Source organism: Sus scrofa, chromosome 11 (assembly GCF_000003025.6).
Source record: "Sus scrofa isolate TJ Tabasco breed Duroc chromosome 11, Sscrofa11.1, whole genome shotgun sequence".
Classification (NCBI taxonomy): domain Eukaryota; kingdom Metazoa; phylum Chordata; class Mammalia; order Artiodactyla; family Suidae; genus Sus; species Sus scrofa.
This window is the reverse complement of record NC_010453.5, coordinates 74183864-74210511: the sequence shown is the minus strand read 5'-3', so window position 1 is coordinate 74210511 and position 26648 is coordinate 74183864. Positions and strand designations below refer to the sequence as shown.

General features: G+C 45.8%; 1 protein-coding gene across 1 annotated transcript in view; it reads left to right on the top strand.

The window, feature by feature from the left end:
• The window catches only part of EFNB2 (ephrin B2), a 44432-nt gene extending 22257 nt beyond the window's left edge, over positions 1-22175 (top strand). Inside the window, 4 exon segments of the mRNA NM_001114286.1 lie at positions 520-803; positions 19134-19226; positions 19938-20051; positions 21787-22175. Of these exon segments, the coding sequence (NP_001107758.1) occupies positions 520-803; positions 19134-19226; positions 19938-20051; positions 21787-22175 (880 nt within the window).

Below are 26648 nucleotides of genomic sequence, written 5' to 3'. Positions count from 1 at the left end.
TAATTTGAAACAGTCTTGATGAAACTTGTCCGTTAATTAGCATCAACAGCAAATGGAAACTAACAGGACAACAAAGTCTTAGTGCATCCACTGTTCTCTGGGATTGATGCCGCCTTTCTGAGGCCTGCCCAAGAATCTAAGGCTGCCAGTGGTTAAAAAATAACAAACAGGTGGGAAGGTCTGACTCACCACCAAGGAAAAGTTCTTGGGGAGCCACACAACGGAGCCCTGAAATATTACAATCAAGGGGGCGGGAGGGAAGTGTGAGCAGGTCGGCTGATCTTCCTCGGGAGAGATGGTTTCTTTCTTTTGCTTTTTCCTTTTTTCTTTCTGTAAAGCTTCGTTCCTAAAAACATGCATCTCGTGCCAATTTGGACTCAGATGTCTGGGATCCATAAAAGCGTGGATCTCTAGTTTGGAGTTTGGAAAGATTGATGTTGTCTGCCTCTGTTGTCATTATCCTTAATACTGTTCATGGTTATCAACTCAATGGCGCTTTTGTTTTTTTTATGCTTTTAGATTTCTACCTGGACAAGGACTGGTACTATACCCACAGATAGGAGACAAATTGGATATTATTTGCCCCAAAGTGGACTCTAAAACTGTTGGCCAGTATGAATATTATAAAGTTTATATGGTGGATAAAGACCAAGCAGACAGATGCACTATTAAGAAGGAAAATACCCCTCTCCTCAACTGTGCCAGACCAGATCAAGATGTAAAATTCACTATCAAGTTCCAAGAATTCAGCCCTAACCTCTGGGGTCTAGAATTTCAGAAGAACAGAGATTATTACATTATATGTAAGTATAATTCTATTTATTTATTTTTTAGAAATTAGGATAAGCTAAATAGGTTGGTATCAATTTTTGTTTCCTTAAAAGTATCATTGTGGCAAATATAATTTGGTGGGAATCTTTGCTGAAAATTGTCCCTTTTTTTTTTTTTTAAGAAACTTTAGTTGAATGAAGGGCCCTGTACTAATAGTACTCATAAATATAAATACTCAAAGAGAAAAAAACTCCTAAAGCTTTTGTAGTGTTGGAGTAAATGGATATCTATGAATATACTCAGCATCTCTACTGACAAAACCGTTTTTAAGAACCATTGGTGAGATTTTGATAGGTGAATCTTGTGCTATGACTTCATCCATCCATCCATCCATCCATCCATCCATCCACTCATTCATTTAGTATTTACTCTGTGCCAGAAACTGTGCCTAAGTGTTAGGGGTTCAAGAGTGAGCAAGGTGGCTTAATGGTACCCATGCTTCACGGAGCTTATATGTTCAAAGGATGGGGATTATGGGGGAACCACAGGAGACCATGGGCAAGTTAAAGTCAGAGCTGGAAGAATAAGACAAAATTTGGGTTGGTTCAGTGAGCTGCTTTTTTTTCTACCTGTGTCATAGCTCAACACATCATTGTAGGAACAGAGCCTGTGTTCTTTGGGTCATTTCTGAGCTGTCGTTCTGTCCGGATGCTGTGAAGTGAGATGAGGCTTGAGCCTGCTCGGGGCAGGTCACCTGTTGGCAGAGGCGAGGCTTGTGCAGGTCCAGGGCCTGTCGGAGTGCAGCCTGGGTGACTGCGGTAGCTGTTGCCAGTGCTCAAGCAGTGATGTGGTTTTCCTTGGTTTCTTTGGTGAGTCAGCGCTCACTGGCCATGACCGGCTCCAGGGCACCGAGGCACCAAGCTGCTGTCTACTGGGTGTCCTCTCCCACCTCTGGGTGGTGATTAGCCTGAAGCTCTGACTGTCTCCACCCCCTAGCTGCCTGAGGTGCCCAGTCAATAATTCATGGACTACTTACTTATTAAGTACTCAATAATATACCTTTTTCTACTTTTTATTACCTTCATTAGCAAGGAAAACAAAGATGGTAATGACCATGTAATCCTTGTCCTTTTTGTGATCCTGAAATGCCCCAGAGATTGAAAACCTGTTTTTAAGCCAAACTGATGCACAGAGAACAGCTTGGCAAGACTAAGTAACAAAGAAAGCGGGGAAGTGGTAAATTACAGATTTAAAAGCACTGCGATCATGCAGTGAAATTAAAAGCACTCCGAAGGGCTGACACAGCAGATGGGTGGTAAAGTGTACAAAATAAGAGAAATCTTTGAGAATATAAAATAGTTATTAGCGGAGTTCCCACCGTGGCTCAGCATTCGCGAACCTGACTAAAATCCGTGACATGCGGGTTCAATCTCTGGCCTCGTTCAGTGGGTTAAGGATCTGGTGTTGCTGTGGCTGTGGTGTAGGCTGCAGCTCTGATTCGACTCCTAGCCTGGGTACTTCTATATGCCGCAGGTGTGGCCCTAAAAAGCAAAAAAAAAAAAAAAAAAAAAAGGTGAATGGGTAAAATACACGGAAACCTTTAGTGTTTAGAGACCCAACAGTGTATTAAAAAAACTTTGTAAGTAAGACTGTTGACCAGGATGCTGATGTTTAGCCTACCAGTTATAGGGTGCTGAACCTGACCCTGCCGAATTCATCAAGAAGGTCAAGGCGCTTGGGTAGCGAGAGAGAAAGGGTGCAGGGCTGCCTGGAGATCAGATGTGCTCCGGATTAAATACGTGCCCCTAGTACTGTGCCTGCAGCCTGAGCTGCCGCCTGGCCCTTCCCGGAGATCAGCCACCAAGCCCTGTTCCCGCCTCCTTAGTTTATGACGTCACGCAGATGGCTTTGTTGACCCTAAGTTCCCCAGAGTGCGAGCGGGTTCTCGACAGATGTCACCGGTTTGGTCTGAAAGAAGACCCAAGACATGCAGAGAAATACATGGTTTATCGACCCCTTCCTGTTTAATGGAGCGAGCATTTAATAACACCTTGTTATCTGCACACGGCAGGTTTGTATTTAGAAGCACAACTTAATTTATAATTATAAATTATTAATCCACGTGGTAATGGCAGCCCTCATCTTTCTTTCTCTAAGAATTCACAGTTGGGTTCGGTAACAGGCTCCCCAGCAGGTAGCTGAGCTACGCCCCTCTCCAGAACCTTCCCTGCAGCTTGATTTATGGTGCCAAAGCCTGTGACGGGCTGGGACAGAGGTTCTAGGAGTCGAGAGTTTCACGTTGGAAACAATGCCTGGCTGTTTGAGTGGCTGTTTGAGTGCCGCTGGCCGGGTGGTTGTCCCAGGCTGGGGAACAGACCCAGGGCTCAGAGGGACACCCTCGGTGCAGAATGGAAAGACATCACAGGCCTGGCGAGGGAGAACGCAGGCACCCGCTTCCCATTCATCCTACAGAAAGGCCAGTGGATGGACAGCTCGCCCTGGAAAGGAACTGAAGAGGAAGAGAATAAATCTTAAAGAGTTTAGAAGTTCCTGCCGTGGTTCAGTGGTGACGAACCCGACTAGTATCCATCAGAATGTGGGTTCCATCCCTGGCCTCACTCAGTGGGTTAAGGATCCGGCGTTGCTGTGGCTGTGGTGTAGGCCAGCAGCTGTAGCTCCGATTCGACCTCTAGCCTGGGAACCTCCATATGCGGCCCATGTGGCCCTTCACAGACCAGAAAAGGGGGGGTTTAAAAAGCTAATGTTGACTTTCTATTACTTCTTCAATGGGGGGGGGTTAAAAAGCTGATGTTGACTTTCCATTGCTTCTTCAAGAATCCCAAGACACAAAAATAAGTAGAGTTTTGAAAGTCACCGCAATCACTCACACGTATCTGCAGGGTCACACAATACTGAAAACAGCTCCATTCTAGTTGGCACGATGGAAGGTTCTCAGATGCACGTGCATATTCTGAGCACCTCCAGTCACCCTACCGCTTCGAGTTAAGAATATTGGTGTTTTTCAGTTACTACTGGGTCTGTCCCATGCATGCGTTTAACTCCACTCTCTGTGTCTGGCCAGTAGGTGCCCAGGGCACCGATGTGAAGAGCATCTTCCGTGGGTTCTGGTTTCTCTCCCTGCGACGGAGAAAGAGAAGCGATCGATAGTCTGGGTAGTGCTTCCAAACCCCACAGGGGGACAGTCCGCGTGGCCAAAGGACTGAATTGGAACTGGTGTTGGGGGATCCCTGGAGGAACTGATGGCAGGAGCTCGGGGTCGAGAGCCAGAGGACCTGAGTTCTAGTCCTGCTGCCTAAGCTGAACAAGAAAGTCCCTTTGTTTCTTTGAATTGTAGTTTCTTCTCTAGCAGCTGCTGCTCCTGTGGTGGTGTCAGCCTGGCTCATGACGAAGGTCTCCAGCGGTGGGATGTGCACATCCGGCCTGGGACCTCTTGTTAGTGTGGCCCTTCTCCAGCTGAAGGGACAGTATCCCCTGGAAACTCCTTAAAGACAGCTAATCTGATTTGCAGTGTTACCAGATTTATAAAATACAAGCATCACAACCTTTAGGGTTTAAATGTAAATATTACGTGTTAGTTGGGACTGTATTTTGAAACCTGCTGAGGACCCACTAACTTCTCCTAGGCAATGACCTGGCAAAATGCTACGGAGCCTCGTTAGTTTTTCTCCTACATGGTTATTTGCTCTGACCTGCGGCGAAATCATATATATGGCCTTTCTTAATGTTTAGAACGGACTTTTGCAAGTGCCCCATTTCAGTCATTAGCCTTGGGTTTAATCCGCATAATCAAATCTCATTTTAAGATGACCCCAAGCTGGGTGTGCCTTGACTGTTTGGTCTGGTTTTCATTAGATTCAGATTCTTAATTGCCTTAAAAACACAGGGAACATTTTATATACCCTACAGTTGTTTTATCATGTCTTTCATTTTTTTTTCATTAAGTTTATAAACTAGCCCTCTGTTCAGGGATTGCCCGTCGTCAAGGAAAGCTCTTAGGAAAAGCACTGCAGTCGACATCAGGAAAGCGTTCGGAACCCTGTTCTCAGCCTTCATCCACTCCGTGTGTCAGCCCCTTTTCCTGTAGATACTTCCTGGGCTTGGCTGCCGGTGGCATTTTCCAAGTGACAGCCCAGGGCCGCGTGAGTCAGCAGTTTTTGGGGTAGAGGCCTTTTGCAGTGTCTGCCTGCCCAGAGGACCTGTGGGTTCATCCCGCCTCAGCATAAAACCTCGCAAAATCCCTACAGAGAGGTTTTCATCGCGTGGCCCCATCATGTGAGGCAGAGATGGATGCAAAGGAATGCCACTGTGTGGATGCTTTTTCAGGGAGCAGTGGCCGAGGCTCAGCTGGTAGAAAGAACACCTCATGCCAGGCTGCCTCCCGATGTAGCTTCGTGTGGCTTTGACGTCCTCCAGGCTGTACGTAGCCAAGACGTGGACGTGTGACATAACCTAAAAGTCATTTTTAATGGGGGTTTGACTAGACATTGCTCTATAACTGCACCTCGCGGTGTTCTCAGTGGTCCTTCTGAAAAGCGCCCTCCCTCTCCTCGCCCGGGAACATCTTTCTTGAGAAACACTGGGTGAGTCTGAATGAGTCACTGTTTCATAGGCCTTTCATCGGTGTCCTTCTCCAAAGCAACTTTTAAAAAAAAAATTTTATCAGCACATATAAAGTTGGAAAGCTCCACCATCAGCTTTGCTGTTTTTTTAGGCATAAACTCTGCTTCTGAGCAAAATTGCATAATAAATGAAAATGCTTGCACACAAATAGGAAACGCTATTCTTAAAGAATCAAAACAGAGGAACAGCAGATTCCCGTATTTTTGTGGAGTGTTTGCTTCCGTTCTTTTTGTTTGTGTTTTCCTTTTCTGCTTTTGATTTTCTTATTTCATGGCAAGTGGCACTAAAATATTACTCTGGAGTTCCCATCCTGGTGCTGCAGAAACGAATCCGGCTAGCATCCATGAGGATGCAGGTTCGATCCCTGGCCTCGCTCAGTAGGTCTTGCTGGGAGCTGTGGTGTAGGTCGCAGATGCGGCTGGGATCCCGCGTTGCTATGGTTGTGGTGCAGGCTGGCAGCTACAGCTCTGATTCGACCCCTAGTCTGGAACTTCCATATACTGCATGTGTGGTCCTAAAAAGGCAAAAAAAAAAAAAAAAGTTTTTTTAATTAAAAACAAAAATATTACTGAGTGTACTGTAACCCCTAGCAAAATAGTTATAGGACATTTAGGATGTCTTTTTACGTACAGATTTTTTTTTTTTTTTTTTTTTACTAATATATATGTGGCCTCTGTAACGTGACGCTGTGCTTTAGTTAGTGAATTCTTTACATGATAAATGTAGCAAAAGCTGCATTTCCATCACTAAACACCACCAAGTTCAGGGGCGTGACAACATCAGCCTGTCCCTTATCTGACTTTGGAGTAGGGTAGGGGTTCTGTCCAATACCTTCCACAGAATTGTTAAATTCAAGTGTTTAAACACATTTTCGTTTTTAACCTCAACTCTTGCCTTGGTAGTAGAATGGTCACGTGAATCTTGCCTGTTTGGAGGCCACACACACACACACACACTCACACACCACTTAGAGCGACAGATTAACATGGTGGTAGGTTGTGTGTCCAGAGTCCGGCTGACCTGGGTTCTCGAAGGCCCTTTGACAGGTAACTTAACTAGTCCGCCTCAGTCTCTCACCTGTAAGCTGGGGGTGTTGTCGGTACCTGCTTTCTTGGGATGATGTGCATTTAAAGGGGGGAGGTGCATCCTCACGGACGCAGTGAGCCGCCACAGGACCGCCTACCCTCTTTAAATGCCGGTTCGATCCCTGGCCTCGCTCAGTGGGTTAAGGATCTGCGTCGCTGCAAGCTGCAGTGCAGGTCACAGATGCACCCAGGATCCCATGTTGCCCTGGCTGTGGCAAAGGCCTGCAGCTGCCACTGTGAGTTTGACCCGTAGCCTGGGAATTGCCACATGCCCCAGTGAGGCTGTAAAAAACCTAACTGACTAAATAAAGGGCAGTGCAGGCAAAGTGCTTACTTCCACAGCAGGCGCCAGATACGTGCAGCTGGGGGTCTCTTTGGGGGGAGCGGGTGGGGTGGGGGGACGCGTGGGGCAAAGGATTATAAGCGAACCTGTGCTCTCCCGCAGAGAAGACAGGCTCAGAAAGTTTCCTTTATCTGAACACCATCCACAAAATGCAGCTCCAGGACTTTACAAGTTTCATGAAAGCTGCGTAATTTAATTGCAGGAGCTTCCCTCTCTCTGTTTGGTCTCCTTGGAATGTTATAGACGTTCTCTTGTCCCCGGGCTTCCCTCACCAAGAACACGCATTGAGGGATCTTTTTGTTGCCGGAGTTGCCCAAGTGTGTTGGCAGGTCCTCCCTTCGACCCTGAGGAGCCTTCTCGGGGTCTAATCGGCTCCTCACCTGCCAGGGCTTCTCCTCTGCTCCTTGTTGCACAGAGGAAAGGCTGATAACTGCAGCCGCATCCTAAGGTAGGATGCACCCTCTTCTGGAGGAAAACTTGCGTGTCAGAGTGGCCTTGTCATGAGATGGCTGGGAAGGTACCTCATGTCGTTAGTCTGGTAATTAGAAACATCCTTGTTATTTTTTAACATAAAATATTATTTTAGGAGTTCCTGCCACGGCACAGTGGCTTAAGAATCCAATTAGTTGTCCATGAGAACACGGGTTTGATCCTTGGCCTCGTTCAGTGGGCTAAGGATCTGACATCGCCATGAGCTGTGGGGTGGGTTGCAGATGCGGCTCAGATCTGGCGTTGCTGTGACTGTGGTGTAGGCCGGCAGCTGTAGCTCCAATACCGGCGAACGAACCCTAGCCTGGGAACCTCTATATGCCACAGGTGTGGCCCTAAAAACCAACCAACCAAACAAACAACAAAGAAGCCAACTGTAGCGGCTCAGGTCGCTGCAGAGGCACAGGTTTGATCCCCAGCCTGGCACAGTGGGTAAAGGATCAGGTGTTGCAGCAGCTGCAGCCTTGGCCTTAATCCCTGGCCCAGAAACAGACACTTCCATATGCCACAGGGATGGCCGTAATATTAAAAGTTATATATATATAATTTTGTGCTAAATATATATTGAAGGCTTTCTCCTGGAGTATATTAGTGGGGCTCCTTGTTGAATTTAATATAAGTAAAGCATAAATTCTTTACACTTTAAGGAATCACATCTCTGCTTCCACTCAGTTGGAGCTTGTGCTGAGAAATGTCTGGCTGGCGGGTCTCACGGAGTCATGGCTATTGGGACATTTATCCCGTATCTGTCGCGTTTCTGAGGATTAGGCTATTGCAGAACGAGACTCTGTTCATATTCGTGGCGTCACCTAGGCAGTAGTGACAGCTGATCTCATTTAAAGCTAGATTGTCCTGTGAGCCCTTTTCCTTATTCCCGAAATAACCTCTGAAAGGACAAGATGACCCTGGTTCCTAAAGAGATGGGGAGGGACTAGAAACCTCGTCTATGAAAGATGAGCAGATGAAAAATGAAGGAGGTTCCCTGGAAAAAAAAGAATTACTTAGGGATGGCCCAGAATAAAACAGCCTTTACTGATTCATGGAATACATCTTAATATCTCTAACACCTCTCGTGATAGCTTTTTGAAAGTTTACTCAGACTTGTAAATAATTGAACTGTCCTGGAGACGTTGTACAAGCTCAAGAGCAAGTTTCTCTCCTAATAGCCTTTAAATATTCATCACGAAAATCAAAATTTAAAGCAAAATAAAGCACTTTAAGAAAGAGCCAAGAGGCATTAGACAGACATGAAAAGACTACTTCGCGAAAACTTATTTATATAGCTCTTCACAGTCACACAATTGTTCCTAAAAATCTGAAATCGCAGCCTGGGTGTTTGATCACTTAGAGGGAAGTTGTGTGGCCTCACATATTCGGTGTCACTTTGCCATGTCGAAACACAGGTGACAGAGGAATTTTTATCACTGCGAGAAAACAGAAACTTAGAAAGTGAGAGTAGGAGTTCCCGTCGTGGCTCAGTGGGTCAAGGACCTGATACAGTCTCTGAGGATGCAGGTTTGATCCCTGCCCTCACTCAATGGATTAAGGGCCCGGTGTTGCCACATAGCTGTGCATACATTGCAGACACAGCGCAGATCCAGCATTGCTGTGGCTGTGGTGCAGGCCGGCAGCCACAGCTCTGACTGGACCCCTAGCCTGGGAACTTCCATATGTGGCAGGTGTGGCCCTAAAAAGAAAAACAACAGCAACAACAACAATAACAAAAATCCAAAGTGAGAGTAGTTTAGTACAGGCCTCCCAGCCATGGACCGTCAGGAGCAAAACTCAAACCAGGGCTGTCAGGCCCTTTGACCAGAGTCACTGGTTTATGACAGTACCTGTCCCCCGGTCACCAAGCATATACAGATATACAACGCGAGAGGACGGGTAGTGTGTGTCCAAAGCACACTGCATACATAGCGTGTGCATACGTGCATGCTCCTTGGAATGGATGCCCCATGAACCCTCTGCTTGTATTGGACATGCTGGACCAGAAGGCCTGTCCCGTATTGTGTAATGTGTAGCTAACTTCAGTCATGTGCCCCACAGTTGACCTAAGAAGATTCTGCAGAGCGATAGGAAGGGAGAAAGGGCCATTGGTTAACCGTGTTTGTCAAAGCAGTTTGTCAGATCTACTAAATTTTTTCTCTTTTCTGATCTGTTATCTATTAATCCATTCCCCTTCTTCAATAAGACTATGCTTTATGTTTTATCAAGTACGGTTGACCCTGGAACAACATGGGTTTGAATTGCTTGGGTCCACTTCAATGCAGATTTTTCTCAGTAGTAAACATTATGGCACTGCAGGATGGCTGTTGGGTGAATCCTTGAATGTGGAAGAATGGTGGGTACTGAAGGGCTGACTATAAATTATACTCAGATTTTGGTCTGTGTGAGGATTGGTGCCCCAGTTCCCTTGTTGTTCAAGGTCAAATGTACTATGAGGCTCTCCCATAGAAAGTGACTAAGTAATACAATTAAAAATAATAAAAATCTTTCAAATATACAGAAGAGACAAAAAAGACTTCCAATTTCCTTAGCCAAGTATAAGTGCTACTGTTTGCGTAGACAGGTGGATGGGTGGATGGAAGGATGGATGCACAGGCAGAACCCAGAGAAAAAATTCAGTAGATGGGTGGGCAGATGGAAGGGTGGATGGAAGGATGGATGGATGGGTGGGTAGGTGGGTGGATGGATGCAAGGATGGGTGGATGGATGGATGGATGGGCGGATGGATGGATGGACGGGCGGATGGATGGATGGACGGGTGGGTGGATGGATGGATGGATGGGTGGATGGATGGATGGATGGGTGGATGGGTGGATGGATGGATGGGTGGATGGGTGGATGGATGGGTGGGTGGAGGATGGGCGGATGGATGGATGGGTGGATGGATGGGTGGATGGATGAGTGGATGGATGGGTGGGTAGATGGATGGGTGGATGGATGGGTGGATGGATGGATGGGTAGATGGATGGGTGGATGGATGGGCAGATGGATGGATGGGTGGATGGATGGGTGGGTGGGTGGATGGGTGGGTGAGTGGGTGGATGGTATTGGTGTATGAGTGGGTGGTGGATGGATGGAAGGATGGATGGATGGGCAGGCAGAACCTCTGGCAGGAGCATAATTGAGCTCTTCACAAAGGAGTCAGGCTGTGTGTTGCTCAGAGACAGTCCTGCTTCCCCCGTGGCGTTTTGCTTTAGTGGAGTAACCCAGTTTCGTTGTTCCTGATGCTAAACCAGGAGATGAAGGTATTCTTTTATTGAAGCAAACATGTGGAAAATTGCTCTGGCTTCCTGGAGTACAGAACCTGTCCCCCGAACGGAATTCGGTTCATGTGTAGGGCAGAGTCAGAGAGGGCACTTTCGCAGGGTTACCCCTGGTCTCTAGATGGTCAAAGCCAATAACATCACGTCCATCGAAACTATTATGCCATGAGAGTGGCGCATTTTCTCATCTGCAGTGTTATGCTCCGAACTGTCAGCAAACATTAATTCCATCACTGGTGAAGCCCCACCAGCCAGCGATGAACTCTGCCTCAGATGGAGCTTTTCCGCTTCAGTGCTGCGGGCTCCCAATTACTGGGTCATTAATATCATTGCATGCGATTAGTGACAGCAGACCGAGCAGGAGGCTTGTGGGGTGTGTGCCCTCCCCACCATGAACTTTTTACTTTGACCTTTGTGATCTAGACATTTCCACGCAGATATTTTAATGATGAAGACCGTTGGCAACTCAGGACCGGCCAGGCATTGTGTGCTGGAAATAATTCACTCAAACACACGCTTCTTCATGGTTCAGAGTATTTGTATGAGACATTATCACCATCTCTTGCCCAGGAAGTCTCATGTTTTAAAAAAAATTGGAAAGCTTAAGTAAAGCGGAAATGGACAATAGGGAATTATGTTTTATCTTTAGAATTCTGACATTTTTGTTTTGTCTTGTTTTTAGTGTGAGTTTGGTTATTATACTGATGTGACCATGGTCCCTATTTTTGAAACACAATTCCTCTTTCTTAGGAAGTTTTGGCCCTTATTAAGGTTGACGCTCAATGATTACCTTTATAGGTAATTATTCGATTACCGTTGACCATCACATTCTCAGATGTGAATTCTGAATCACGGTGACAATAAGATAAAACTCCCTTAAAGCACACTAGATGTAAAGCTTTTTTATGAAGTCTTGTTGCACTTTTTTTTTTTTTTTTTTGCCTAATGAGAGATTCTACCTGTATAAGTCATCATAACTTTTAGTCATAAAATTTTAGACTTAGAGAGAGATGTTTTTCCCGCCACAGAATTTATGAAAAACCAAGACATCAAGGTGTGACGAGCAATATTTTGAGGGGAAATAAAGTAAGCCACTCATAAATGATCTCACGTGTCTAAGCATGTCTCTTGTAAAAAGAGGGGACAAATGATTTATTGCTAGGACTGTTTGATCTTTCTCAGGAAAGTGGCAGTCCACCTGCAGAGCCTGAAAGGTGTTTCTGTTATTGACGTAGTCCCTGCTGTGCACACACACACACACACTGCTTTTCCTTCTCCCATCTTTTTCACTCTGGTCGTATGTGGCCAGTGATTTTCCAGGAGTGTCTCATCAAAGGTAACCATGGCTCTTAGCATCTTCAGTGATTGTCACCAACTTGATCTTCATATACACTTCTTAATGGTGAAAAGATTTTATGAGTGAGCTGTGATAAAATCTCTTATGTGCTGGAGGTGGTGTTTATCACTTTATATTTTGACTGCTCTCTCAATAGACTGACCTCCATCAACGTCCAAGTCTCATGTGACAGGAGACGGGAGATATGAAAACATATTTGGCACCTGTAGACAGTTCGGCACAGTATCTTGGTACCTCCCCCTTCCCCAAAGAATATTATCAAGGGGCAAAGTAATAGGTCATTCACTCTTTCTAGTGAACACACAAACCAGAGCAGTTTACTAAATGGTTTCAAAGGTGTTTACGTTTTTAAAACTCTTATTTCTGAGATGTCAGCAATGTCCCAGTGAACATTTAAAATTGAGGAAAGGAGTTCCCACTGTGGCGCAGTGGGTTAAAAATCTGACTGCAGTGGCTCAGGAGACATGAATTTGATCCCAGGCTTGGAAACTTCCATATGCCCCCAGGGCAGCCATTAAAAAAATATATATATAATTAAAAATAAAAACGAAATCGAGGGATTAAAATTGTACCATTTTATTCAAGACCATCCATTTATACTAGATACCTGGTATCTCATATTCTAATAGATTATGGGAGGAAGGTCTAAATTGTGACTCTGGTTTTTAATTCGTTTTTCTAAATCATTCTGTCTAGCAGAGAAACTAATTAATTGTGTTCTATAGAAGTCACTGGAGCTAAGCCAGTTATTACCTCGTAGTGACTGATTTACTGCTTTAAAATTTCCAAACACGTCCAGAGTAATGTGGTTTTAGTTCAGGTGATTCTTCCCAGAATACTGGCACACTTTTCTTGGGTGAAAAACACATACATCCTCTCTCTTCCTTTTGTATTTTTCTTCCTTCGAAGTGAGACCACTTGAGGAAGCACTTATATAAAACTTTTGCATTAAGATCAGGCATTCTGGGACGAAATGCCACCTGACGTGAAATAATGCCAAACCTTCTTTGGTATTACACCAAGCAAAACAGCATGGCCTTTGGAAAATCGCAATGGTAGATTCGTCCTTTCTTCTATAAATCCATAGTGAAAAGCACACACAAAGGAGGAAGTTAGAAGTGATTTTTTTGTCCTTTCTTGTGGCACATGATGGAGATGTTTTTGCTTCCCAAGTTTTTATTAAAGAAAAAAGCATTTATTTGGGGACTTCAGTGGTTTTTTGTCATTTCCCTGTTTAGACTTTTTCTTCTATGTTGATATCTTAAAGGATAACCATGGTACCCCTAGGCATTAAACTACACCAAGTTCCAGAAATGGAGCCCCTGTTCCTGCAGTACGTATTCTGAATATTTTGAATTTGAATTCATGTCTGAGTGTTAAGTGGGTAGAGTTTAGCTTCCTGGGTTGTATGTTCAAGTTAAGTGCTTATATTTTTATCAGCTTCTGGTTTTCAGCATATGTATCTCGTTCATTTTTTTTTTCCTTTAGATACTCAAAGATCTGCCAACAGCGCTAGAAGAAAAGCATAACCTAATTGATGTGTCATGTTTATTCTTACGTCATGGCTTTGCTTTTCGTATTTCTTACTTGGTTCTGCCCCTTTTAGCACCTCAGTTTGCCAGGTAATTGGCTTCTAGTCTTTTAGTTCTTGAGTTGAGTTGGCTGATGTTCAGAATGGCTGGCCTAAGAAATTGGAATTAGCAGGGCTGGGGAAAAAAAAAAGAGTTCCCATTTTGGTTCAGCCAGTTAAGAAGCCAACAAAGTGTCCATAAGGATGAGTTTGACATCCCCGGCCTTGCCCAGTGGGTTAAGGATCTGGTGTTGCAAGTTGTGGCGTAGGTCACAAATGCAGCACAGTTCTAGCCCTGCCGTGGCTGTGGTGTAGGCCTCAGCGGCAGCTCCACTTAGACCCCTAGCCTGGGAACTTCCATATGCTGCACATGGGGCCCTTAAAAAAAAAGAATTAGCAGGCATGACATGGCGGAGGAGAATTGTGCCCGAAGATGACGTTGATAGAGGATTTCTGTAAAATGCTCTTTTTTTCCTATGGAAATAAGAGCAAATGATGTCTTGTGCACCTTTTTCTTTTTCTTTTTTGTTCTTTTTCTTTTCTTTCTTTTTTCTTCTTTTTTTTTTGCCTGTGCCCACGGCATGTGGAAGTTCCCAAGCCAGGGATCAAACCTGTGCCACAGCAGCAACCTGAGCCGCTGCAGTGACAATGCCAGATCCTTAACTTGCTGAGCCACCAGGGAACTCCAGGGGTTTTATTCTTAGTGGAAAACCGAACTCTGGTTTTCCTGACCTTATATACTCATTATCTGGCTCTCTTTGGTGGGCCTCTTTGATGAAGCTGATAAAAAATAATTGGTTTCAAGCATCCCTCAATCCCCTCCCCCACATCCCGGCCCCATCCCAATAAGCTACATGTTAAAATAGTTTGAAATAGCCTCTGCAGTATGAGTATATATTGATGTTTCATTCTTCCCATCATAACCTAAGACTGTTCCTTCATAGTGACGCACTTAGGGTTTTTGCTGAATTCTTCCAGGTGCTGCCTCATTCCTCACCTCTTCGTGCATGAGACCCATCTATGGGCACAAACCCTGCAGTGGGATTCTCCATCTGATTACCAAAGCGATCCACTGAAACAGACACAGCCACCATCCGGGGTGGGAGCTTCCCCCCCCGGGGGCGGGGGCGCAGTGCAGTAGTGGTCAAATGAACACGTGTTAAAATGCCACAGGACTTCCTCTCCATGGGCGCCGTCTGAAAGCCACAGCCCTAAATATTCCTGCCCTCTCAGTCGGCTGTGCCCACTGCTTCTCCCTTCTTCTACTCAGATTGTCAGCCAGTGAGACCTGCGGATAAATTCATGTGCAAATACCTGGGAAAGCCTAGGTGCTGGCAGAGCAGTTTCCAGATGTGGGGAGAACTTTTAGGCAGTGTGAATTCAGGGTCCTTTTTTTTTGGCTGAGCAGTGATCTCCACCCACTTAAAGTCGGGTCCTGAGGGAACAGCCTAGTGATTGCAATACACTGATCACATGCAGTTAGAACCCTGAAGCAAAAGCTTTTAAAAGCAGGCTGTAAAATGCCCATATATCTTTATCAAACCTATTTTCTAACTCGATGGAGATACTTTTCTAGTAATTTTTAATTTTATAAAGTCTGGTTTTTTTCCCCCGGGGCTTAAAAAAACAGTGTCTGGGCACTGAAACCCTTAGGTAGAACAATGATCTTTTCTTTTCTCTCTAAGTGATTAAACGCCATTTGATCCATTTAGTACAGTAATACTAGGATTGTGGTGGCCTTAACCGATGCTGGTAGAGAGAGACAAGAAAACGAAGTAGACTCAGGTAGCTGTTTATTTTTACTTTTTCTCCAAGTTAAAAACTCTCAATACATGCCAATCAACACTAGGAATAAGTGCAAAACGGTCTGCGGAAGTGGAAGTAGATTTTGTCCCCAAGCATTAGCCATTTCTTGTTGTATTTCAGAGTCTGCCACTAAGGCTTTTAAAACTGGTTGATAACGAGCCGTTGCAGCAGAAAGCAGAATATTAGTCTTGAGGCTTTATTTCAGAGTTCGGTGCCAGGGCAGAGGTGCCATCAGGATGGGACACTTTGGGCAGCGCCACTGCTCAGGGTCGTGGGGAAGAGAGATGTTAGTTTTTACTCTGGGATCAAATATGAAATAAGTCGAAGGGACTCTGAGTTCATTTATAATTAAACTTGCTATGACATGCACCTTCTGAGGTTTCCATCGGTACTAATGCCTTAAAACAGGGCTTTCCCTGATGGCTTCATTACATCTTTCTTAACTCAGGGCACAAATCTTTCTTGGCGGAACATCTGACCGTATTTTAGAGTTTTAAACAGACAAGTATTAAATTTCTCGATATCGTCCAGTCACCTTTGCAACTTCCAAGATGACTTAGAGTGGAAAGAGTCCGAGTCCAGAATTGAGCAGAAGCTTCTGCACCAGGTTCTGCCTCTTGGCCAGCCTGCCCCCTTCACCCCACCCTCCCCCGTACTGCCAGTGACCTCTGCCGCCAAGAACCAGGCAAAGGCAGCCTCTAAGATTTTCCCTTTGCATCTCCAGGGCTTGGGGGTCTTTCCTCCCCAAGGAATAAAAAGATGTCAACTGCTAAAGATGCAAAGCTGTTTCATTCTCCTGCTACACGGTTTTATTCCTACCATGTGTAGTCTGTGTGGGATGTTAAATTATAGATTGCAATTTAATTGGAATTCTTTTAGAGTTCTTTACATTTGGGGGTTCTTCAGACATCATTTTGAGTCAACCAAAGGGAGCTCTCCGCAAAGGCATTGGTATTCAGAAAAGGCATTGACCTACAAATAAAAATCAAAAGAAGAAGTCACTCGACTTCCCTGCACCTCTTGTGCTTCCCAGCTGACAAAGTAGAAGTTGTCTGTAGTTTCTGCCTCTGCGGGTGCAGTTCTGAAGTATATTTACCACCGACTCTTCTCTGCCATGCCTTGTCTGTCCTTTTTCATATTCATTTATTTTATTTTTTTCTTTCAACCTGAATCTTTGATCTTGTAACCTTAGGGGTAAAATAAATAAATCTATATTCCTCCCTCCCCACCTCTGCTCCCCCCTGTGAGCTACCCTTCAGATCTTATTTCCATCATTTGTCAGCTTAGCGTTAAACTTTTAGCAAAAGAAAGTCTTTTAATTTTGCATTTGGGTGCATTTATGTGTATATGAACTAGAAAAGATACCGATTCCACATGAATTAAATCAACTAAACCTCTGAAATGCTCAGCCCAATAAAGACATCAGCTTTCACCTTTTTTTCTATGTAAAAACACAGCCTAAATGTTGAGAAACCGCTAAGTAACTAAGTGAGGATTACAGCAGTCTTCTGAAATTGCCCAGAAAAAGTGCCTGCTTGTGAACTAGCCATACTGTTCTAAACCTTTAGAAGAAAAGGACACTTTGAAATGTAGGCACGTGTTTGGAGGAAACAAAAGGGAGACAGGATGGAAATGGGGGAAAAGGATGATATCTTTTTAGAGTCACAGAGCATGCGAAGTGCTTGAGAATTTGTCCCAACTTATCTGCCAAGCGTTTTCTCAACTATCTACAAGAGGGATACTATCTGCTTTTTACCTTAAAAAAAAAAAAAGTAGTAGGGCCATTTTTGCCCAGTTTCCCAGGAGAAACTCAGGGTCAGCAAGAACAGAAGAGTGAGATATGATTGTGAGACTGGACTTGGCGGAAACACTCAGATAAGCGAAGAGAAATTTAGACGCACGAGAGGCAGCCGTTGTTGCAAAGGAAAACAGTGAAAGTAGAAGTAGCTCAAGAGCACAAAGTCGGTCGACCCCGGCCTTGTTTCCAGCTAAGAAAACTATCCATCCACACGTGCACGTCCAGGTATTTCTATGTGTGCATATCCAACTTGTCTGCTGCCCCACCATGTGGAAAACAAATAGCCCATTAAAAGGAGGTCTTTGGGGAGTCCCCTGGTGGCCTAGTGGATCGAGGATCCAGCACTGTCACTGCTGTGGCTCAGGTTATTGCTGTAGCACCGGTTCAGTCCCTGGCCTGGAAACTTCTGCAGGCCATGGGCGCAGCCAAAAAAAAGAAAACAAAGAATATCTTTGGATTGATTTTCCCACAAAGTCTGTCCCTCTTTCAGCGCTTTTGAGAGTATAGAGTTAGGGAGTTCCCTTTGTGGCTCAGCAGTAATGAGCCTGACTAGTATCCATGAAGATGGGGGTTTGATCCCTGGCCTCGCTCAGTGGGTTAAGGATCTGGCGTTGCTGTGAGCTGTGGTGTAGATCGCAGAATCGGCTCAGATCAGGCATGGCCGTGCCTGTGGCATAGGCCGGCAGCTGTAGCTCCCATTTGACCCGTAGCCTGGGAACCTCCATATGCCCGTGCGTGCAGCCCTAAAAAGCAAAAAAAATAAAAATAAAAAATAAAGAGTATATAGAGTTAGTAAGTTAGTAGACAGACTTTGGTGATCCAAGTAGAGAAGCATTTACATGGCAGGTTGTGTATGAAACACTTGTGTTCGCTGCCCTCTGAACTGTGGAGAATGAAAATGTCCAACTCCAGCTCCTTTTCTCTTCTGGAATCTGACCTGTGATTTCAGTCCTGTCGCTTAGCAAGGTCCCTGGCAGCCTATCTTTGTACAGCTTGAGTTATAATGTTCTTCAACAAATTCACCATCCTAAAGAGATAAATAGCACGGCGCATGGGCTGTTTAAAAACACAGATGCCAGGGAGTTCCCTGGTGGCTCAGCAGGTTGAGGATCTGGTGGTGTCACTGCTGGTGCTTGGGCTGTGCTGTGGCACAGGTTCAGTCCCTAGCCCTGGAACGTCCACCTGCCATGGGTGTAGCCAAATTTTTAAAAAATGAATTTACAAATTAACTTTAAAAACAGGCACTAAAAATGGTCCGATGGCTGTCCTTCCTCCCCCTCCCGCTTGAGGTGGGAAGAGAATCAAGCTGGTGCCCTTAAGCTACGGACCAATGGGCCCGTGTGGGGCCTCCGTGTATCCAGAGATGAGCTGCACCAGGGAGCTTGGTGGAAGAGTTCGGCCAAGGTCGATGTTGGTGGTTCGTTCTTTTGGGTCAGGTACAAAAGGATGGCAGAAAACTTTAGAATTTGAAGCCTTGACTTCTAGTACAAGCTCTGAAACTCAAGTAAGGCTGAGGGAAGAAAGAGGCGTGGGAGTCTCCCGTCTTAGTGTTTACAGAAGTTGGACGCTTGACAAACAGGGCGCATCAAGGTAATTGTTCTCGAAGCAGGAAATCTCTAGTAGAGGAAGCAGGTGCTGTGTGCTGATTACCACATTTTGAAATGACCGTATTTACTATTTTGCTCTTTGGGGGTTCACTCCAAAATAGTCCGCTTTTGGAAGATGCTGTCCCTACACGATCCGTTGATTATGAAGGGAGGCGAAAGCACGGGGGAACCAGACCTCACGTGTGCGGCAGTGTGGACAGTCCTCATCGTTCCTTCTTTCTTTCTTTCTTTCGTTTTGCCTTTCAGCATCCCATACGTTCAGACGACTTGTGACTAAGAGTGAATTCTTATTTTTCGAATTGTTTTCAGGCATTTCATGTTCATGTAAACTTGGCTTATTGAGTTCCTGATTTTTTCTTTATTTTTTTGTTTTGTCCATTTTATTTTCAATCAGCTACATCAAATGGGTCTTTGGAGGGCCTGGATAACCAGGAGGGAGGGGTGTGCCAGACAAGAGCCATGAAGATCCTCATGAAAGTTGGACAAGGTAAAGACCACCTGCTGTTTCACGAAGCCACTGTGAGCTGGTTGAGCCCCCGCTAGGATGGCGTCGGTGCTGCCCACACGCGCCTCCACTCACTCTTCACCTTAGTTTCCAAGCAAATCTCTCTCCACACCTTGAGCCACTGACAGATTTCCTCATGTTGACGTTACCCACTTCTCTCCTTGGAGATACTTCTAAAAAGTTGAGGTCGCCAGGGACCATGTATTGCCATGTATGTATCTACAGCTCTATGCTTCCTTAACTCTTTGGTTCACAATTAAAATATCCAGAATGCAAACGCAGTTTCTGCCATGTGGCCCATTTCTGCCTCTTGACTATGGAAGACGTGTGTTCATTGAGCCTTTTCACGTAGCGAGGACCTCTCGTGCAGAAAGAATTATTCTTCTAATTAGAATTTGGGATAGTAGTCAGTCAACTTGCTCAGTTAAATTGAAATGTCATCTGCCATGCTCTGCCTGCCAAATTCAAGAATCCCTATAGTTTCCACAGATGGCCTCACAATCTAAACCTCTGAAATAACTAGTAGAACCGTTTTGTTGTAAAAGGAAAATTATATTCTTGCATCTCACAGTGCTTTGCATAGCGAATCTTATGTGCATTGCTATTCGTGCCTCTTGAGACATAGATCTAGCTCCTAAAGCGAGATCCCATCAGATATCTGTGCCGTAAAGTAATCGCTTGTTTTCCATATAGATGCAAGTTCCGCTGGGTCAACCAGGCATAATGAGCCAACAAGACGTCCAGAACTAGAAGCTGGTACAAATGGAAGAAGTTCAACAACAAGCCCCTTTGTCAAACCAAATCCAGGTATAGCAGCATGACCCGTGCGCGAGCGTGTGTGTACTGCCCAGCGAGCATCACAGGGTAGGACAGAATCCAAGTACTTCTCTACCAGGACGATGAACTTGGAGTTACCGCAGTCGCTAATCATTGCTCTCGGTTAATTGTTATTAATTACTCAATGAGAACAAAATAGCTCATTCCCACAAAAGTCTTACATTCAAAAGAGTAGAACTCACTTGACGTAAGTGCCAGTTGTTAGCGCTGGTCTTTCACATCAAAGTGGTTTTCATTGGCTGCCCCTTTATCATGCTGGTTGCAGCACTGGCTTTAAGCCGGTGTTAATGTATATATAATTAAGGTTTTAATGCCTCATCTAATTATATCTTATCCACAAAGAACCTGATTGATCCTCTCCTACATTTAAGACGGTAACATCTGAAAGTATTGCATAAGGCCACGCTTTTCAGGTAGTTTAGTCAAAAGTTCTTTTTCACATTTTCCACCTAAGATAAAGTATTAAAGGGATTCCTGGCACAAGTTTAGAATACCGGATAAAATTGGCTGTCCCTTAACTTCATTTTTTAGCAGTCTTGGAACAAATAGCTATGTATTTGTTACCATACGAATGAATTTTTTATATGGTGGCTGCTGAGCAGACGTCAGCAGTTCTGTATTAGGGATCCGAGGTTCCTGCCTGGGTAGTCGTGCGAATTTAGCATCTGTAGCAATATTCTATCTCTTTCCAGGCGTCAAGGAGGGAAGTTGTTATTTCTAACTTTCAATGACAAGATGTGTCAAATTCTTATGACAAACTGATAAATGGATAATATAATGATGCCAGGCAATTTTTTAGTGCTTAACATTTGGGTTGGCAGTCTGTTCTGTGTGAGAGTTTCTGCTGCCTTCCAGATATATTTTAAGCGTAAATCAAATAATACAAATGAGTTGCGGGTGGAGCATTTTCCCAGGCTCCATCCCTCCCCGAGCCTTCTCCAGCCGCTCACTCCTCGCTCCTCCGAGAGGCAGGGCTTGTCTCTAAAGGCAGGTAGGGCAGAGATTCCCCATGACGCCACCATGGGTGGAGGAAGGCGCAAGAGCAGTGGGGCCTGGGCAGCGAACACGGACTTAGAGAAGCTGCAGCTTCCTTTCCTCCTCTCCCCGGGTGGCGGGCCACGGGCTGGCTGACAAGGGTTGAGATGGGGCAGGATCGATGGCTGGCTGTCACAGCCTGTCCACACTGCTGATGGATGAGGATGTAGGGAAAGGAAGAGATGGGGTCTGGGAACAGCATCTAAGTTCCACCTGGAGTCCCATTTCCCTGACTGCTGGCTTCTGCCATTGCGTTGAGCTTTTTTGTTTGTTTGTTTGTTTAATTGAGGTACAGCTGCTTTACAATGTTGTGTTAATTTCACGTGTCCAGCACAGTGATTCAGTTATACACACACACACACAGATATTCTTTCTCAGATTCTTTTCCGTCGTAGCTATTAAATGTATTAAATGTAGTTCCCTGTGCTATACAGCAGGTCCTGGTTGGTTAGCTGTTCTCTGTGTGGTAGTGTGTATCTGTTAATCCCAGCCTCCTAATTAATCCCTGCCTTTAGCTACTAAGCGAGGTAATCGGTTTGCTAGGCTCTAGCTGCCAGGGAAGTCTTTGACGACCCTGCTGAGTCTCCGCGCTCGGAGGGCCCCCGCCAGCATCCTGCCAGCCCTGGGGACAGCGATGACTCTCCTGGCTCCTCTTTCCCACCCCCTGCAGGTTCCAGCACAGACGGCAACAGCGCCGGACATTCTGGGAACAATATCCTCGGTTCCGAAGTGGCCTTATTCGCAGGGATTGCTTCAGGATGCATCATCTTCATCGTCATCATCATCACGCTGGTGGTCCTGCTGCTCAAGTACCGGCGGAGACACCGCAAGCACTCGCCGCAGCACACGGCCACGCTGTCGCTCAGCACGCTGGCCACGCCCAAGCGCGGCGGCAACAACAACGGCTCGGAGCCCAGTGACATTATCATCCCGCTGAGGACTGCAGACAGTGTCTTCTGCCCCCACTACGAGAAGGTCAGCGGGGACTACGGGCACCCGGTGTACATAGTCCAGGAGATGCCCCCGCAGAGCCCGGCGAACATTTACTACAAGGTCTGAGCCTCGGCGGTGCCTTCGCTTTCCCGGAGGAAACTTACTGTCCCGCTGCCGCCTACGGAGGGTCGAATGCCCCCTGTGTCTGCAACGGACTGATGCACAGCGGGGCGGGGCGGGGCGGGGCGGGGGTACCCTCCTTCTCCGAAGAGCCCCGTGGAATCGGACAGCTTACTAGTCTGTAGCGTTTCGGCCGCGGTGACGACGGATGCGCCCCGGCAGGTGGAAGACTCGCGCCGAAGAAGCCGGTCGGGACTGCGGCGCGCGCCCGGCCCCTCTCCTCCTCTGGGTACCAGGGCGCTCAGGCCTCCGCAGGAGCCATGGGAAGACAGAGCGGTAGGTGGGCAGGAGCGAGAGCCGTGAGCATCCTGGGCGCGGGGGACCCCCGGGGGACCCTCCCCGCCCCCTGCCCCCGGGTCGCTTTGGCCCGGAGATGCCGTCCTTTGCCTCGGGTGTGGCTCCCCTCCCCCGCAAGCCGCACCCCGGACTTGCCTTGTCGCACGGACTCTGGCTGCGTGAGGCTTTGGGAGAGCGCCAGCTTTTAGTCCTCACCGTTGCGCACACTCCTGTTATCCAGGGCTCCGCAGGCCTTCACATAGATGTCCTCTCACGCCACACGCTGTCTGCATCACTCATGGAACATTACCGTTTGGCGTCTCCGAGTCCATCCGTTTGCAGCAACCGCTCCAGTCGAACGGGTCCCACACTGAGAGCGGTCGCCTTGGCTAAGCAGGAGCCTTCCAGCCAGACGCTGGGCTGTCCGCCGCGGAAGAGGAGGAGTTCACCGAAGGAGGGGCCGGGGAGAGGGCTGTCTGCAAATGCAGCTGGGTGCTGCTGCCTCCGAAACGGCGTTGGGAAGGGCAACCCCAATGAGATAGCACAGCACTTTGGTTCTGCTGAGATTTTTTTTTTAAGAGGCAAGTAGGAGACACAAGGACACACACAGTAGATCAGGGTGCATTTGAAGGAATTCACTCTTCTCCAGTAGCAATGCACAGGAAAAAAGACACAGTCCCTTAGGCTGGGGGGAACAAAGGGGCATTGTTGGTAGAGGCACAGGCTTGGAGGGAGGGGACGAGGCGGCTCCTGATGGATTCCGGCAGGACTATTGTGGTACTGGCAATAAGGTGCTCCGAGGCTGTAGGAAAGTCGGTCTGCTTTGGATGATGTTTAAAGCAGACTCAGCTGCTATACTTATCACATTTTATGAAACACAGGGAGAGCGTTTAGGAGAATAGCAGAGAGCCAAATCTGACCTAGAAGTTGAAAAGCCAAAGGTCACACAGGCTGTAATTCCATCACCATTGACGTTATGAAAGAATTCTCATATATATAAAAGGTAGGTCAGATCCACCCTCCCCCAGGGCCCCTTCCCCGCCACCCCCTCCCCTTGAGCCTTTCCACACTTTGGTTTACTGCGGTGCTGTCCCTGTCCGGGCTGTGAGGTACCGACTGAGGCTGCAGCCTGGGGCTCTGGGTCAAGGTGAACACACGTGGTCAACCTCTTAGAGTCCTGAAGGGCCGAAATAAATTATGATGTCTGGGGGAGGAGGAAGATAGGGTGTATTTATAATAGGTATATAGAACACAAGGGATATAAAGTGAAAGATTTTTACTAATATATATTGTAAGATTGCACACAATCCACACCAGAAGATGTGAAATTCATTTGTGGCAATTAAGTGGTCCCAACGCTCAGTGCTTTAAAAAAAAAAAAAAAAATCGGACAGCTACTTCTGGGAAAAACATCATTCCAAAAATAACAATAAATGGGAGCAAATACAAAAATAACCAAGTCCTCTGAAGGCATCTCACGTAACCGTAGATTAGGAAATGCAAGCCCCAATACCAGGAAATCGGTGTTACTGCGTCATGTATCTGACAGTGATGAGATGTGCCGGCATTTATTTTCCGTGCTGTGTTTTCCCTTGCCTTATGGGCTGAAGTGTTCGCTAGAATCCACGGGGTCACATCGAGGGGGTTTCAGCTGAAAGTTCAGCCTAAGCCCCTTCCTTCCCCCTCCCCTCCCCTCGCCCCCTCCCTTCTGGGAAAAGAAACGAGTAAACAGGAAACCTACTTTTTATGTGCTATGCAAAATAGACATCTTTAACATAGTCCCGTTGCTATGGTAACACTTTGCTTTCTGAATTGGGAGGAAAAAAAATGTAGCAACAGCATTTTAAGGTTCTCAAACCTCCAGTGCATACCTGCAAAAATGAGTTGTCACAGAAATTCTTCTTCTCTATTTCCTGAACCTGAAAATGATGTTGGTCCAAAGTGCGTGTGTGTATGTGTGAGTGGGTGTGTGGTATACATGTGTACATATATGTATAATATATATCTACAATATATATTATATATATCTATATCATATTTCTGTGGAAGGTTGCTATGGCGACCAGCCACAGTACATATGTAATTCTTTGCATCACCCTCACCTCTCCTGTACGTGCATTCATACAAGATTTTCTTGTAAGCCATCGGAAATTACCTTTCGGATGGGGGAGAGGGGCAAGACGGGGGAACATGGGAAATAGTCTGATTTTACTGAAATCGAAGGTGTGTGTCATCGGTTGGCTACATTTTGGGTATATGCTAAACTGTGAAAATCAGATGAATTGATGCAGCGTTCCCTGCAAGCAGTTGAAGTGTTCTGTACGTCTGTTTTGTGTCTGGTGCAGAATATGACAATCTACCAACTGTCCCTTTATTTGAAGTTGGTTCCGCTTTGGAAAGTTCCTGTAAATGCCTTCCTTATATTCTCCGCCCGAGTCACCTGACTTTGGAATTTGCACCATAATGTTTAAGTGAAGATGCTGTAAATAGGTTCAGATTTTACTGTATATGGATTTGGGGTGTTACAGTAGCCTTATTCACCTTTTTAATAAAAATACACATGAAAACAAGACAGAAATGGCTTTTCTTACCCAGATTGTGTACATAGAGCAATGTTGGTTTTTTATAAAGTCTAAGCAAGATGTTTTGTATAAAATCTGAATTTTGCAATGTATTTAGCTACAGCTTGTTAAACGGCAGTGTCATTCCCCTTTGCACTGTAATGAGGAAAAAAATGGTATAAAAGGTTGCCAAATTGCTGCATATTTGTGCCGTAATTATGTACCATGAATATTTATTTAAAATTTCGTTGTCCAATTTGTAAGTAACGCAGTATTATGCTTGAGTTATAAATATTTTTTCTTTTCTTTGTTTTATTTTTAATAGCCCGTCCTAGGTTTTTGATCTGCTTTAGTTTCACATCGCAGTTAGCCCCCAGAAAATGAAATCCGTGAAGTCACATTCCAAATCTTGTTTCGAACTGAATTTGTTCTTAAAAAAATAAAATATTTTTTTCCTATGGAAAAAGCGCCTTCCAAGTATTTTCCTTTCCTTCTTTTTTTCTTTTCCTTTTTCGTTCTTTTTGGTTTGTTATTTTAATTTGCCTTCTCCTACTGTGTTTCTCTCTGATTACAGTTATCCAGAGCCTTCTGCCCAGGGGCGAGCATGTGCCTGTTTTTCAAATCAGGCCTTGCAGACAATACGAATGTTAATCTTGCAACACTGCAAAGTGAGCCCATGGGCTTCCCCATAAAACTTGTGCACTCACATTTCACAAGGAACATTTTATCCTAAAGTTGTAGAAAAATCCACTTCATCCTGAGCCATTTCACCTGCACCGTCTGAAGGTAGCCGTGAGAAGAAAAAGAGGGACTTTGATCTCACCCTCAACCCTCGGTTCCAGCTTGTTCTAGTTTCCATTCAAGCAAAGCAGTTTGCTCTCGATGCTTCATTTTTCTTTACGAAATAATCCCAGGAGGAGGGGAAAAGTCAATGCTCTTTGCAAAAATTGGACCCAGATGAAAGTGTGTGTGGAGATGCCGGGGTGAGGCAAGCCAGCAGCCAGCGGTGAGCTGAACCACTGTCGGTGCTGCCTTCCTGGGGAGGGGCCCTGAGTGTTTGCTCCGCTGTCTCGTGGTCTCTGCGTCTTAAGATTTCCCGCCCTCATCCTCGTTTGAGATCCGAGGTCAGAGGTATGGTCAAGGCAGAAGCAGCTCCTAGATACCAAGAAGTGCTCAGATCTCTGGCTCCCTTAACTCTGGTGAGTCCCTGCCTTAGGAGTGAAGTATTTTCGGCTGGGAGTAAGAGGAAGGGCCCCTGAAGTAAGGAGCCAGGAGATTTCCCAGCCTAGACTGATTTGCCCAAGATCACAGCCCCAGTCAGTGAAGAACCTGTGTGTTGAAAACCCTTAAAGGCAGGATCTGCCTGTAGCCTTGTGCCAAAGTACTTTCTGTACCTGTGTCGAGTAAACGCTCTCCTTCCAAAAATCCAAAATCACGGAGTTCCCACTGTGGTGCAGTGGGGTCAGCAGCGTCTTGGGAGCGCAGGGATGCGGGTCCCCAGACTGGCACAGTGGATTAAGGATCTGGCATTGCTGCAGCTGTGGCTTAGGCTGGGATCTGATCCCTGGCCCAGGAACTCCAT